At 38.6% G+C, this 14,354-nt stretch overlaps 1 protein-coding gene across 8 annotated transcripts in view; it reads left to right on the forward strand.

Annotated features, from left to right (window-relative positions):
* The window catches only part of LOC122478343 (ankyrin repeat domain-containing protein 26-like), a 242,014-nt gene that overhangs the window by 171,587 nt on the left and 56,073 nt on the right, over positions 1–14,354 (forward strand). For all 8 annotated transcript variants that reach the window (XM_043571969.1, XM_043571965.1, XM_043571967.1 and 5 more), the window contains 3 exons: positions 5,789–5,959; positions 8,353–8,386; positions 8,966–9,101. In XM_043571969.1, coding sequence (XP_043427904.1) covers positions 5,789–5,959; positions 8,353–8,386; positions 8,966–9,101 — 341 coding nt within the window. The remainder of the gene's footprint in view (positions 1–5,788; positions 5,960–8,352; positions 8,387–8,965; positions 9,102–14,354) is intronic.

Below are 14,354 nucleotides of genomic sequence, written 5' to 3' on the forward strand. Positions count from 1 at the left end.
TTTTTTTTTTCCTTCCCCTCCCCCATGGGTTCCTGTTAAGTTTCTCAGGATCCACATAAGAGTGAAACCATATGGTATCTGTCTTTCTCTGTATGGCTTATTTCACTTAACATCACACTCTCCAGTTCCATCCACGTTGCTACAAAAGGCCATATTTCATTTTTTCTCATTGCCACGTAATATTCCATTGTGTATATAAACCACAATTTCTTTATCCATTCATCAGTTGATGGACATTTAGGCTCTTTCCATAATTTGGCTATTGTTGAGAGTGCTGCTATGAACATTGGGGTACAAGTGGCCCTATGCATCAGTACTCCTGTATCCCTTGGATAAATTCCTAGCAGTGCTATTGCTGGGTCATAGGGTAGGTCTATTTTTAATTTTCTGAGGAACCTCCACACTGCTTTCCAGAGCGGCTGCACCAGTTTGCATTCCCACCAACAGTGCAAGAGGGTTCCCGTTTCTCCACATCCTCTCCAGCATCTATAGTCTCCTGATTTGTTCATTTTGGCCACTCTGACTGGCGTGAGGTGATACCTGAGTGTGGTTTTGATTTGTATTTCCCTGATAAGGAGCGACGCTGAACATCTTTTCATGTGCCTGTTGGCCATCCGGATGTCTTCTTTAGAGAAGTGTCTATTCATGTTTTCTGCCCATTTCTTCACTGGGTTATTTGTTTTTCGGGTATGGAGTTTGGTGAGCTCTTTATAGATTTTGGATACTAGCCCTTTGTCAGATATGTCATTTGCAAATATCTTTTCCCATTCCGTTGGTTGCCTTTTAGTTTTGTTGGTTGTTTCCTTGGCTGTGCAGAAGCTTTTTATCTTCATAAGATCCCAGTAATTCACTTTTGCTTTTAATTCCCTTGCCTTTGGGGACGTATCGAGTAAGAGATTGCTACGGCTGAGGTCAGAGAGGTCTTTTCCTGCTTTCTCCTCTAAGGTTTTGATGGTTTCCTGTCTCACATTTAGGTCCTTTATCCATTTTGAGTTTATTTTTGTGAATGGTGTGAGAAAGTGGTCTAGTTTCAACCTTCTGCATGTTGCTGTCCAGTTCTCCCAGCACCATTTGTTAAAGAGGCTGTCTTTTTTCCATTGGATGTTCTTTCCTGCTTTGTCAAAGATGAGTTGGCCATACGTTTGTGGGTCTAGTTCTGGGGTTTCTATTCTATTCCATTGGTCTATGTGTCTGTTTTTGTGCCAATACCATGCTGTCTTGATGATGACAGCTTTATAGTAGAGGCTAAAGTCTGGGATTGTGATGCCTCCTGCTTTGGTCTTCTTCTTCAAAATTCCTTTGGCTATTCGGGGCCTTTTGTGGTTCCATATGAATTTTAGGATTGCTTGTTCTAGTTTCGAGAAGAATGCTGGTGCAATTTTGATTGGGATGGCATTGAATGTGTAGATAGCTTTGGGTAGTATTGACATTTTGACAATATTTATTTTTCCAATCCATGAGCAGGGAATGTCTTTCCATTTCTTTAAATCTTCTTCAATTTCCTTCATAAGCTTTCTATAATTTTCAGCATACAGATCCTTTACATCTTTGGTTAGATTTATTCCTAGGTATTTTATGCTTCTTGGTGCAATTGTGAATGGGATCAGTTTCTTTATTTGTCTTTCTGTTGCTTCATTGTTAGTGTATAAGAATGCAACTGATTTCTGTACATTGATTTTGTATCCTGCAACTTTGCTGAATTCCTGTATCAGTTCTAGCAGACTTTTGGTGGAGTCTATCGGATTTTCCATGTATAATATCATGTCATCTGCAAAAAGCGAAAGCTCGACTTCATCTTTGCCAATTTTGATGCCTTTGATTTCCTTTTGTTGTCTGATTGCTGATGCTAGAAATTCCAGCACTATGTTAAACAGCAGCGGTGAGAGTGGGCATCCTTGTCGTGTTCCTGATCTCAGGGAAAAAGCTCTCAGTTTTTCCCCATTGAGGATGATGTTAGCTGTGGGCTTTTCATAAATGGCTTTTATGATCTTTAAGTATGTTCCTTCTATCCCGACTTTCTCAAGGGTTTTTATTAAGAAAGGGTGCTGGATTTTGTCGAAGGCCTTTTCTGCATCGATTGACAGGATCATATGGTTCTTCTCTTTTTTGTTGTTAATGTGATGTATCACGTTGATTGATTTGCGAATGTTGAACCAGCCCTGCATCCCAGGAATGAATCCCACTTGATCATGGTGTATAATTCTTTTTATATGCCGTTGAATTCGATTTGCTAGTATCTTATTGAGAATTTTTGCATCCATATTCATCAGGGATATTGGCCTGTAGTTCTCTTTTTTTACTGGGTCTCTGTCTGGTTTAGGAATCAAAGTAATACTGGCTTCATAGAATGAGTCTGGAAGTTTTCCTTCCCTTTCTATTTCTTGGAATAGCTTGAGAAGGATAGGTATTATCTCTGCTTTAAACGTCTGGTAGAACTCCCCTGGGAAGCCATCTGGTCCTGGACTCTTATTTGTTGGGAGATTTTTGATAACCGATTCAATTTCTTCGCTGGTTATGGGTCTGTTCAAGCTTTCTATTTCCTCCTGATTGAGTTTTGGAAGAGTGTGGGTGTTCAGGAATTTGTCCATTTCTTCCAGGTTGTCCAATTTGTTGGCATATAAGTTTTCATAGTATTCCCTGATAATTGTTTGTATCTCTGAGGGATTGGTTGTAATAATTCCACTTTCATTCATGATTTTATCTATTTGGGTCATCTCCCTTTTCTTTTTGAGAAGCCTGGCTAGAGGTTTGTCAATTTTGTTTATTTTTTCAAAAAACCAACTCTTGGTTTCGTTGATCCGCTCTACAGTTTTTTTAGATTCTATATTGTTTATTTCTGCTCTGATCTTTATTATTTCTCTTCTTCTGCTGGGTTTAGGCTGCCTTTGCTGTTCTGCTTCTAGTTCCTTTAGGTGTGCTGTTAGATTTTGTATTTGGGATTTTTCTTGTTTCTTGAGATAGGCCTGGATTGCAATGTATTTTCCTCTCAGGACTGCCTTTGCTGCATCCCAAAGTGTTTGGATTGTTGTATTTTCATTTTCGTTTGTTTCCATATATTTTTTAATTTCTTCTCTAATTGCCTGGTTGACCCACTCATTCGTTAGTAGGGTATTCTTTAATCTCCATGCTTTGGAGGTTTTCCAGACTTTTTTCTGTGGTTGATTTCAAGCTTCATAGCATTGTGGTCTGAAAGTAAGCATGGTATAATTTCAATTCTTGTAAACTTATGAAGGGCTGTTTTGTGACCCAGTATATGATCTATCTTGGAGAATGTTCCATGTGCACTCGAGAAGAAAGTATATTCTGTTGCTTTGGGATGCAGAGTTCTAAATATATCTGTCAAGTCCATCTGATCCAATGTCTCATTCAGGGCCCTTGTTTCTTTATTGACCGTGTGTCTAGATGATCTATCCATTTCTGTAAGTGGGGTGTTAAAGTCCCCTGCAATTACCACATTCTTATCAATAAGGTTGCTTATGTTTATGAGTAATTGTTTTATATATTTGGGGGCTCCGGTATTTGGCGCATAGACACTTATAATTGTTAGCTCTTCCTGATGGATAGACCCTGTAACTATTATATAATGCCCTTCTTCATCTCTTGTTACAGCCTTTAATTTAAAGTCTAGTTTGTCTGATATAAGTATGGCTACTCCAGCTTTCTTTTGGCTTCCAGTCGCATGATAAATAGTTCTCCATCCCCTCACTCTCAATCTAAAGGTGTCCTCAGGTCTAAAATGAGTCTCTTGTAGACAGCAAATAGATGGGTCTTGTTTTTTTATCCATTCTGATACCCTATGTCTTTTGGTTGGCGCATTTAATCCATTTACATTCAGTGTTATTATAGAAAGATACGGGTTTAGAGTCATTGTGATGTCTGTATGTTTTATGCTTGTAGTGATGTCTCTGGGACTTTGTCTCACAGGGTCCCCCTTAGGATCTCTTGTAGGGCTGGTTTAGTGGTGACAAATTCCTTCAGTTTTTGTTTGTTTGGGAAGACCTTTATCTCTCCTTCTATTCTAAATGACAGACTTGCTGGATAAAGGATTCTTGGCTGCATATTTTTTCTGTCTAGTACCCTGAAAATCTCGTGCCAATTCTTTCTGGCCTGCCAAGTTTCAAAAGAGAGATCAGTCACGAGTCTTATAGGTCTCCCTTTATATGTGAGGGCACGTTTACCCCTTGCTGCTTTCAGAATTTTCTCTTTATCCTTGTATTTTGCCAGTTTCACTATGATATGTCGTGCAGAAGATCGATTCAAGTTACGTCTGAAGGGAGTTCTCTGTGCCTCTTGGATTTCAATGCCTTTTTCCTTCCCCAGTTCAGGGAAGTTCTCAGCTATGATTTCTTCAAGTACCCCTTCAGCACCTTTCCCTCTCTCTTCCTCCTCTGGGATACCAATTATGCGTATATTATTTCTTTTTAGTGTATCACTTAGTTCTCTAATTTTCCCCTCATACTCCTGGATTTTTTTATCTCTCTTTTTCTCAGCTTCCTCTTTTTCCATAACTTTATCTTCTAGTTCACCTATTCTCTCCTCTGCCTCTTCAAGCCGAGCTGTGGTGGTTTCCATTTTGTTATGCATTTCGTTTAAAGCGTTTTTCAGCTCCTCGTGACTGTTCCTTAGTCCCTTGATCTCTGTAGCAAGAGATTCTCTGCTGTCCTGTATACTGTTTTCAAGCCCAGCGATTAATTTTATGACTATTATTCTAAATTCACTTTCTGTTATATTATTTAAATCCTTTTTGATCAGCTCATTAGCTGTTGTTATTTCCTGGAGATTCTTCTGAGGGTAATTCTTCCGCTTGGTCATTTTGGATAGTCCCTGGCGTGGTGAGGACCTGCAGGGCACTTCCCCTGTGCTGTGGTGTATAGCTGGAGTTGGTGGGCGGGGCTGCAGTCAGACCTGATGTCTGCCCCCAGCCCACCGCTGGGGCCACAGTCAGACTGGTGTGTGCCTTCTCTTCCCCTCTCCTAGGGGCGGGATTCACTGTGGGGTGGTGTGGCTCGTCTGGGCTACTTGCACCCTGCCAGGCTTGTGATGCTGGGGATCTGGCGTCTTAGCTGGGGTGGGTAGGCAAGGTGCACGGGGGCAGGAGGGGCAGGCTTAGATCGCTTCTCCTTAGGTGATCCACTTCAGGAGGGGCCCTGTGGCAGCAGGAGGGAGTCAGATCCGCTGCCAGAGGTTTGGCTCCGCAGAAGTGCCGAGTTAGGTGTTTGCTCGGAGTGAGCAAGTTCCCTGGCAGGAACCGGTTCTCTTTGGGATTTTGGCTGGGGGATGGGCGGGGGAGATGGCGCTGGCGAGCGCCTTTGTTCCCCACCAAACTGAGTTCTGTTGTCAGGGGGCTCAGCAGCTCTCCCTCCCTTTGTCCTCCAGCCTTCCCGCTTTCTGAGCAGAGCTGTTAACTTATGACCTCCCAGACGCTAAGTCGCGCTTGTTGTGGGAACACAGTCCGTCAGGCCCCTCCGCTTTTGCAAGCCAGACTCGGGGGCTCTGCTTGGCCGGCGAGCCGCCCCTCCGCCCCGGCTCCCTCCCGCCAGTCCGTGGAGCGCGCACCGCCTCGCCGCCCTTCCTACCCTCTTCCGTGGGCCTCTCGTCTGCGCTTGGCTCCGGCGACTCCGTTCTGCTAATCCTCTAGCGGTTTTCTGGGTTATTTAGGCAGGTGTAGATGGAATCTAAGTGATCAGCAGGACGTGCGGTGAGCCCAGCGTCCTCCTAAGCCGCCATCTTCTAATCAAACTTTTATAATGAGAGCTTTTTTTAAAAGCACCTCTGTTTTTCTTTTAAGGAGGGAACCTGGTTTACATATGAAGAAGTTAAAGAAAGGTGAAAATGAAAAAGGGACATCTAAAGGATCTGTGATCACACCAGTGTTGCAGAAGGCAGATGCCCTAACTGGTGGTCCACTACAAAAGAATGATGGCAGCCATTTCAGTGAAAAGGATCAGCATGAAAGCAGGTAAAATCTATAAATTCTTTATGTGCCTGTGAAGGAATTTTAGCAGTGATTACCTTTGTGGAAATAAAATGCTGTAGTGTAGGTAGGTCCAAGCTAAAGCAAGAAATACTCAACATATCAAACACACTGCTTGAAAAGTTGTGATGAGGGTAAGTGACTTTGTCAAGGAGCAGTTTCAGCAGTCACCATGGAAGCATGGAAGATGAGTAAGTGTAAACAACTCCTTACAGCATTTTAATAGGGAAAGGTAATAGACAAATGGATGATAACTGAAAAAGAATGTGAATTGCAAAGGCATTTTCTTTCTCTTTTTATTTTAAGATGGGGGCTTTAGAGAATGTATTCTGTTGGAAATGATCAATAGATATAGACATGGTTAGTTAATTTAATTTTGTTTCCGTTTCCAAACATTAGGAAGTTTGTTGATTGCATTACATTATCTTTTAAAAATGATAGAGGCGCCTGGGTGGCGCAGTCGGTTGAGCGTCCGACTTCAGCCAGGTCACGATCTTGCGGTCCGTGAGTTCGAGCCCCGCGTCAGGCTCTGGGCTGATGGTTCAGAGCCTGGAGCCTGTTTCCGATTCTGTGTCTCCCTCTCTCTCTGCCCCTCCCCCGTTCATGCTCTGTCTCTCTCTGTCGCAAAAAAAATAAATAAACGTTGAAAAAAAAATATAGTAATTGTCTTTAGTACTCTTATTGATGTGATTTTGTGCAAGAAGTTGGTTTATTCTGAATTGGTTCCACAATGGGGTATTCTCATACAATTGAATGTGCAGATTTAAAAATATATATGTATGTATGCAAGTATATATATACATATATATAAATATATTTATATATTAAATATATTAAATTAATTAAATTAATTTAATAAAATAATTTAAAATAAGTAAATTAATTTAATTTAATAATTAAATAAAAGTAAATAATTAATTAATTAATTAAATATATATTTATATATATTTATATATATGGCTGTATAATTTCTTATATGTATATTTCTTATATGTATATTATATGTATAATACATATTATATATATGTATATGCATAATATACAAACTATATCTATAATTTCTTATATATGTTTATAAAAGTATATGTGTATAAGTTCTATATGTATATATTTGTATACACACACACACACACTTTTCATAAATGTATGCAAACACTGAGGCCATTCTGAATAAAAGTAATCCTTCCTTGATGATTTTATAGATATCCAGTGCCTTTGATAGTATCACAAGTAGCTATGATTTTGTTAGGGACTTTAAAGTATCTGATTCTATTAAGTTAATATTATTTAAGTTCTGGGGAAAGGGGAAGATTTTGTTTATTTACAATTGTAAAAGAAACTAGTGATCCATAACAGATTATTCCTTTTGGACTAGAGAGCTCTAAATGACCAAAATCATGCTTCCTGTACCAACAGTGCCATTGACACAGATATTATGCTCAATAAGTATGTGTTGAATGTGGGGATAAACAGTGGAATGAATGAATGAATGAATGAATGAATGCCTGTTGAGGAACTTCTCTAGAAGAAGCAAATCTTTAGTTTATTGAAAGTAGATTTCCCATCTTGCCAAGTATAAAGTCTCTTAAAAAATGTGTAAGATTCAGAAATTGTTATGTATCACTATAGCTAGAAATCGAATCATAATATAGATACATTTGCTGTCATATTAGTTAGAAACACTGGAGTATTACTTTAACCACGTAGTATAAAACAGATGCTTTGAAGGCACATTCCTGGGTTTGAATTCAGGGTCTGTTCTTGGCCAGCGACTAGGGCTTCTTGGGCAAGTCACTTCGACTTTCTGTGCCTCATTTTCTTTCTGTGTAACATACCTAATATAATAACCTACTTCATAGGATTGTTGTGGGGCTTCAAATACCTTGAAGACATGTAAAGTGCACATAGTAATGCCTAGAGAGTAGTTGCATAGTGAGTCTCCAACACGTTAATATCATGATTGTTAAAAAGGGGTTCTTTCATATAGGGACTTAACTTGCACCTTCCAAGTAGGTTTTAGTGCCAGTAAAAGCTTATTTTTAGTAAAATGACAACAACACAAACAATGGTATTATTCCTATCAAATAATGCAAGTAGCATTAGGATTTTCCTTTGCTTTTGTTAGTTTTTACCTAACTTTAGTACTTTGTTGTGCTTGCTTCAGCAGCACATATACTAGAACTGGATAAACCTAATCCTTTGTTAATATTAGCAGTAGTATGTTTTCGATGTTGTTTAATGTTACTCTGTTGTTTAATCCCCTTTGTAGAAAATTAGTTTCAAATGCAGAGATTTTATATCAGAAACAATAGGTTTAGATACGCTTTGTATTTTAAGTATTTAATACTTGCCTGAAAACAATTGTTGTTTTTTTTCAGACCTGCAAAGAAAATTTCTAAGAAAAAGAACAAGGTAAGCAAAAGAGACAATGTAATTTTATTTTATTTATTATTTATTTTATTTTTATTTTATTATATCATTTTGATACATATTTGTTAGGAATATTGTTCAGTGGCAAGAAATTACTTTATGAAAGATGTAGTGAAAAAATAGAAAATCTTCCTTTGTTGTAGAGACATTTGCTGTGAAAAAGTTACTTAGAAATACTAGCTATGGATAACAGTGTCTTTTTGATAAAAATCCGTTCTTTTTAAAAGTCTCTATGGTTTCGCTTTTAAATGTTCATTCACTTATTTTTAAAATGTATTTTGAGAGAGAGCACGCACAAGTGGGGGAGGGGCCGAGGGAGAGGGGGAGAGAGAATCCCAAGCAGGCCCCATGCTGTCATTGTGGAGGTCAACGTGGGACTCAAACTCAGGAACCCTGAGGTCATGACCTGAGCCAAAATGGAGTCGGATGCTCAACCGACTGAGCCAGTCAGGTGCCCCTGTTTTTGCTTTTATAAAAAGATGGCTATTTATCACTTCTCTACACCTAGTATATTTTATAAATATTTGGGGGACATTTTGAAATGGTATTATTCATTCGTAGGTCAAAAAGCAAATTACTTCTATGGATGACCTTGTCGACTTCATTCAGTCATCTAAAACAGCTTCAGAGCATTGTGAGTTGCCTTACTCTAAGAATTTCATGTTGCTGATCGAACAACTTGGCATGGATTGTAAAGGTAGGAAGTCTTTTTACGTATATTTCTGTAGTAACATGTGCAACCTTGCCTACTACTGCACCATAGAGCACTGCTGTATTATAGAGCTGCTCATCTCAGAAATGCGTTTTGTATTAAAATAAAAGGAGCACTATTGTATCCTCTCAGCCAAAGACTCATCATTTCTACTGTACCTTTCTTAGTGGGAATGGCACATCTAATGTGTTTGTTAACTCTGCTTCTCTTCTGTGCCTTCACCCAGGTCAGGTCATTATTTTTCTCCCAGATGACTGAAATAACCTTAGGACTGTTTTTCCTGCCGTTCTACCTCCCAGGACCTTGGTCTACACTGCAACCATAATTAGTATATGTTTTAAAAAATGTGTCTTTCATCATGGTACCCCCTTGCTTAAAGCTTAGCTATTACTTCTCATTGCTATTAGGTTAAAGGCCACAGTCCTCTGGCTTCATCTTGTATGGTTTTACATCCTTCTTTCCGTCTGTGTCTTATCCACTGTTTTAGACGTTTCTTCCTGTGAAAGAGATTTTCGTATCCAACATTTTTAGTTCATATATGAAGTTTAGTTCATATATGAAGTGTGTCATTTGATAGTTTTGACATATGTTTACACGTATGAAATGATAACCATCATCCAGACAGTTAACATATTCATCACCCTTAAAAATCTCATGTCCCTTCATATTCCCTTATTATGAAGCTGCCAAATTGTTTTCTAAAGGAGTTGTACGGTTTTTAATTCCCACCAGCAGTCTGTGAGAGCACCAATTCCTACATACATATTCATGAACACTTAGTATTGTCAGCTTTTTAAATCCTAGCCATTCGGATGGATATTTAGTATATATCTCATTATGATTTCAATATACATCTCCCTAATAACTGATGATGGCGAGCATATTTTCATGTGCTTGTTTGCCATCTGTGTATCTTCTTTGAATTGTCCAAATCTTTGGTTGTTTTAAAAATTTGTTTGTTTTCTTAGTTTTTGAGTTTTCAGAATTCTTTGTATATCCTAGACACAGTTCCTTATTCTGTTTTCTTTTTTTTTGGTGGTGGTTGTTGTTGTTGTTGTTTACACTGAGGCATTTTATTTGCACATATGTATTACATCGCTAGAAAAAGAATCCCAGGATTTCCCCTTCTGTGTGTTTTCATCTTCCTTCTTCATGGTCCATGATTGTAGCTGAAGTGGTCAGTATAATGAAACCAAACTGAGCAGATTATTCTGCCATTTTTCTAGATCTTTGCATTGTCCATCAATTCTGGGGCCAGTCACTCCATGCTTGCTTAACCTGCCTGTGAGTTTCACATCAATTTACCCAACTCTGTGATCATCAATGATTTTAAATTCACCACTGTAACCATGCTTCATCATCACAGTTAGAAAGTGGACAATGTCTTTGGAGCATGGCCTAGTAAGAACCTGGAGTTTGCTTCTCTCTTCAGTATTGTTATGCTCTGGGGAGCATCTGCCACGACATTCACATGCATCATGATGGTGGCACAGAAAGATGGTGGAAAGAGCTAGATACAGTTCCTTTCTCACTGCTCTTTTTTTGCAAGGTTTTTCTTCTCCCACTCTGTGACTTTTCCTTCTCTCAACAGTGTTTTTGAAGAGCAGTTTTTCTCTTTGGTGAAGTCCAGTTTACACATTCATTTGTTCTTGTATGATTGTTGTTTTTGGTTTTCATATCTAAGAAATATTTCCATAGCACAAGGTCACAAAGCTTTTCTCTCATGCTTTCTTTTAGAAGTTTTATAGTTTTAGGTCTTACATTTAGATCTATGACCCATTTTATATTCTTTTTTATTTGTGATACAAAGTGTGTGTACAAGGTCATTCTTTTGCATATGGATATCTAGTTGTTCCAACACCATTTATGGAAAAGGCTTTGTTTTCTCCACTTTATGCCATTGCTCCTTTGTCATAATCAGTTGGCCACATATGTGTGGGTTTATGTATGGGCTCTATTCTGTCTCATTGATCTCTTTGTCCATCTTTGTACCAATATTATGCTGTTTTAATCATTGCCAGTTTATAAGGATTTTTGAAATCAGGTAGTGTTTGTCATCTTGCTGTGTTCTTTTCAGTGTTCTTCCGCTACTCTGGATCCTTTGCATTTCCACGTGAATTTTAGAATCAGTTTGTCTGTTTCTTAAAACAAACAAACAAACAACAACTCTGGTGGTCTTCTGGAAATTAAGTTTAGATTATGTTGAATCTACAGATTTATTTGGGGAGAATTGGCTTCTTGACATTATTGAATCTTTTAACCCCTGAACAGAGTATATATCTCTCCCTTGATATAGGTCTTTTAAAATTTTCTCAGTAATATTCTGTAGTGTTTAATGTATAGGTCTTTCTGTCTTTTATGATATTAACCGTGATTATTTTTTATTTTCAGTGCAGTTGTAAATAATACATCTTAAATTTAATTTTTTTAATGCTTACTCTTGAGAGAGACAGAGCATGAGTTGGGGGGGGGCGGAGAGAGAGGTAGACAGAATCTGAAGCAGGTTCCAGGCTTCAGGCTCCAAGCTATCAGTACAGAGCCTGACGTGGGGCTTGAACTCACCAACGGTGAGATCATGACCTGAGCCTGAGCCCAGTGCTTAACCAGCTGAGCCACCCAGATGCCCTGAAATTTTAATTTTTGATTCTTTATAGCTAATATATAGAAATACAGTTGATTTTTGTGTAATGATTCTGTATCCTCCAACCTTGATAAATTTATATGTATAGATATATTTAATATTAGAGAGAATACATGAGCAAGGGAGAGGGGCAGAGAGAGAGAGAGAGAGAGACAGAGAGAGACAGAGAGAGAGAGAGAATCTTAAGCAGTCCCCATGCTCAGTACGAGCCTGACATAAGGCTCCATCCCATGACTCTGGGATCATAGCCTGAGCTGAAATCAAGAGACAGACACTCAATCGACTGAGTCATCCATGTGCCATGATAAATTCATTTATTAATTCTAGTAGCATTTTTCTTAATGCTGTCAGATTTTCTACATAAGCAAAGGTCATAAGAATTCATTTTTAACTACTATTTTACTAACAATGGTAAATATTGTAGCCTTGTAGCCAATTCATTCTCTATCACAACTAATCAGTTTTGCCATTGTACTATAAGAGCAGCCAATAGATACTGCATAAATTAATGGAAATGGATGTATTTTGATAAAATTTAATTTACCAAAACAAGTAACGTGGCCCATAGGCTGGAGTTTGCCAACTTCTATTTTGTGACCATGTCCTTGCTAGTAGAGACAGTTTCACTTCATTTTCTATCTGGATGTCCTTTGTTGCTTTATCTTGTTTGATTCCATTGGCTAGAACTGCTAGTATAGTGCTGAAGAGAGGAAGTCATTCAGTGAATGTCATTCCTGTCTTCTTCCTGGTCTTATAGGAAATGAATGCATTCAGTTTTTCACCATTATTTATAACGTTAGCTATAGAGTTATCAAGACTTGTTTTGTTTTGTTTTGTTTTAAATCATATTGAAGCTCCCTTGTATTCCAGGATTGCCGAAAGTTTTTATCAGGAACGGATGTTGAATTTTGACAAGGAACTTATTTTATCTACGGAGATAGATATGGTTTTTGAATCTTAAACCAACTCTGCATTTCTGGGATAAACCCCATTTGGTAATAACAAATTATACCTTAGTGTATTGTTAGATTCCACCCCCCACAAACACACATGGCTGTAGTTTAATTAATTAATGAAATATAATTTATTGTCAAGTTAGCTAACATACAGTGTATACATCGTGCTCTTGGCTTTGGGAGTATATTCCCATGATTCATTACTTACATACCACACTCAGTGCTCATCCCAACAAGTGCCCTCCTCAATTCCCATCACCTATTCTCCTCTTTCCCCCACCCCTCCATGAACCTTCAGTTTGTTCTCTGTATTTAAGAGTTTCTTATGGTTTGCCTCCCTCTCTGTTTGAAACTATTTTTTCCCCTTCTATTCCCCCATGTTCTTCTGTTAAGTTTCTCAAAATCCACATATGAGTGAAAACATATGATATCTGTTTTTCTCTGACTTATTTCACTTCACATACTACCCTCCAGTTCCATCCATGTTGTTGCAAATGGCATGATTTCATTCTTTCTCATTGCCAAGTAATATCCATTGTATATATAAACCACATCTTCTTTTCCCATTCATCAGTTGATGGACATTTGTGTTCTTTCCATAATTTGGTAATTGTTGATAGTATAAATGTTGGGGTACATGTGCACGTATGAATCAGCACTCCTGTGTTCCTTCGATATATGCCTAGTAGTGCAATTGCTGGGTTGTTGGGTAATTTTATTTTTAATTTTTTGAGGAACCTCCACTCTGTTTTCCGGAGCAGTGGCACCACCCATGCATTTCCACCGACAGTGCAAGAGAATTCCCATTTCTGCACATCCTTACCAATGTCTGCTGTTTCCTGTGTTGTTAATTTTTTCTACCCTGACCGGTGTGAGGTGGTATCTCAATGTGGTTTTGATTTGTATTTCCCTGATGATAAGCGACATTCAACATACTTTCATGTGCCTGTTGGCCATCTGGATGTCTTCTTTGGAAGTGTCTATTCATGTCTTCTGCCCATTTCTTCCCTGGATTATTTGATTTTCGGGTGTTGAGTTTGGCCAATTCTTTCTAGAGTATGGGTACTAATCCTTTATCTGATATGTCATGTGCAGATATCTTCTCCCATTCCTTTGGTGCCTTTTAATTTTGTGGATTGTTTCCTTTGAAGTGCAGAAGCTTTCTACTTTGATGAGGTCCCAATAGTCCAATTTTGCTTTTATGTCCCTTGCCTTCAGAGATGTATTGAGTAGAATTTGCTGTAGCCAAGGTCAAAGAGGTTGTGGCCTGTGTTATTCTCCAGGGTTTTGATGGTTTCCTCTCTCACATTGAGGTCTTTCATCCATTTTGAGTTTATGCACGGTGTAAAAAACTGGTCCTGTTTCATTCTTCTGCATGTTGCTGCCCAGACCTCCCAGCACCATTTGCGAAAGAGCCTATCTTTTTTCCATTGGATACTCTTTCCTGCTTTGCCAAGGTTTAGTTGGCCATACATTTGTGGGTCCATTTCTGGATTCTCTATTCTATGCCATTCGCCTTTGTGTCTCTTTTTGTGCCAATAGTATACTCCCTTGATGATCGCAGCCTTGTAGTAGAGGCTAACGTCTGGGATTGTGATGCCTCCAGCTTTGGTTTTCTTTTTCAACATTACTTTGGCTATC

This window comes from Prionailurus bengalensis, unplaced genomic scaffold, assembly GCF_016509475.1.
Source record: "Prionailurus bengalensis isolate Pbe53 unplaced genomic scaffold, Fcat_Pben_1.1_paternal_pri Un_scaffold_51, whole genome shotgun sequence".
NCBI classification, from domain to species: domain Eukaryota; kingdom Metazoa; phylum Chordata; class Mammalia; order Carnivora; family Felidae; genus Prionailurus; species Prionailurus bengalensis.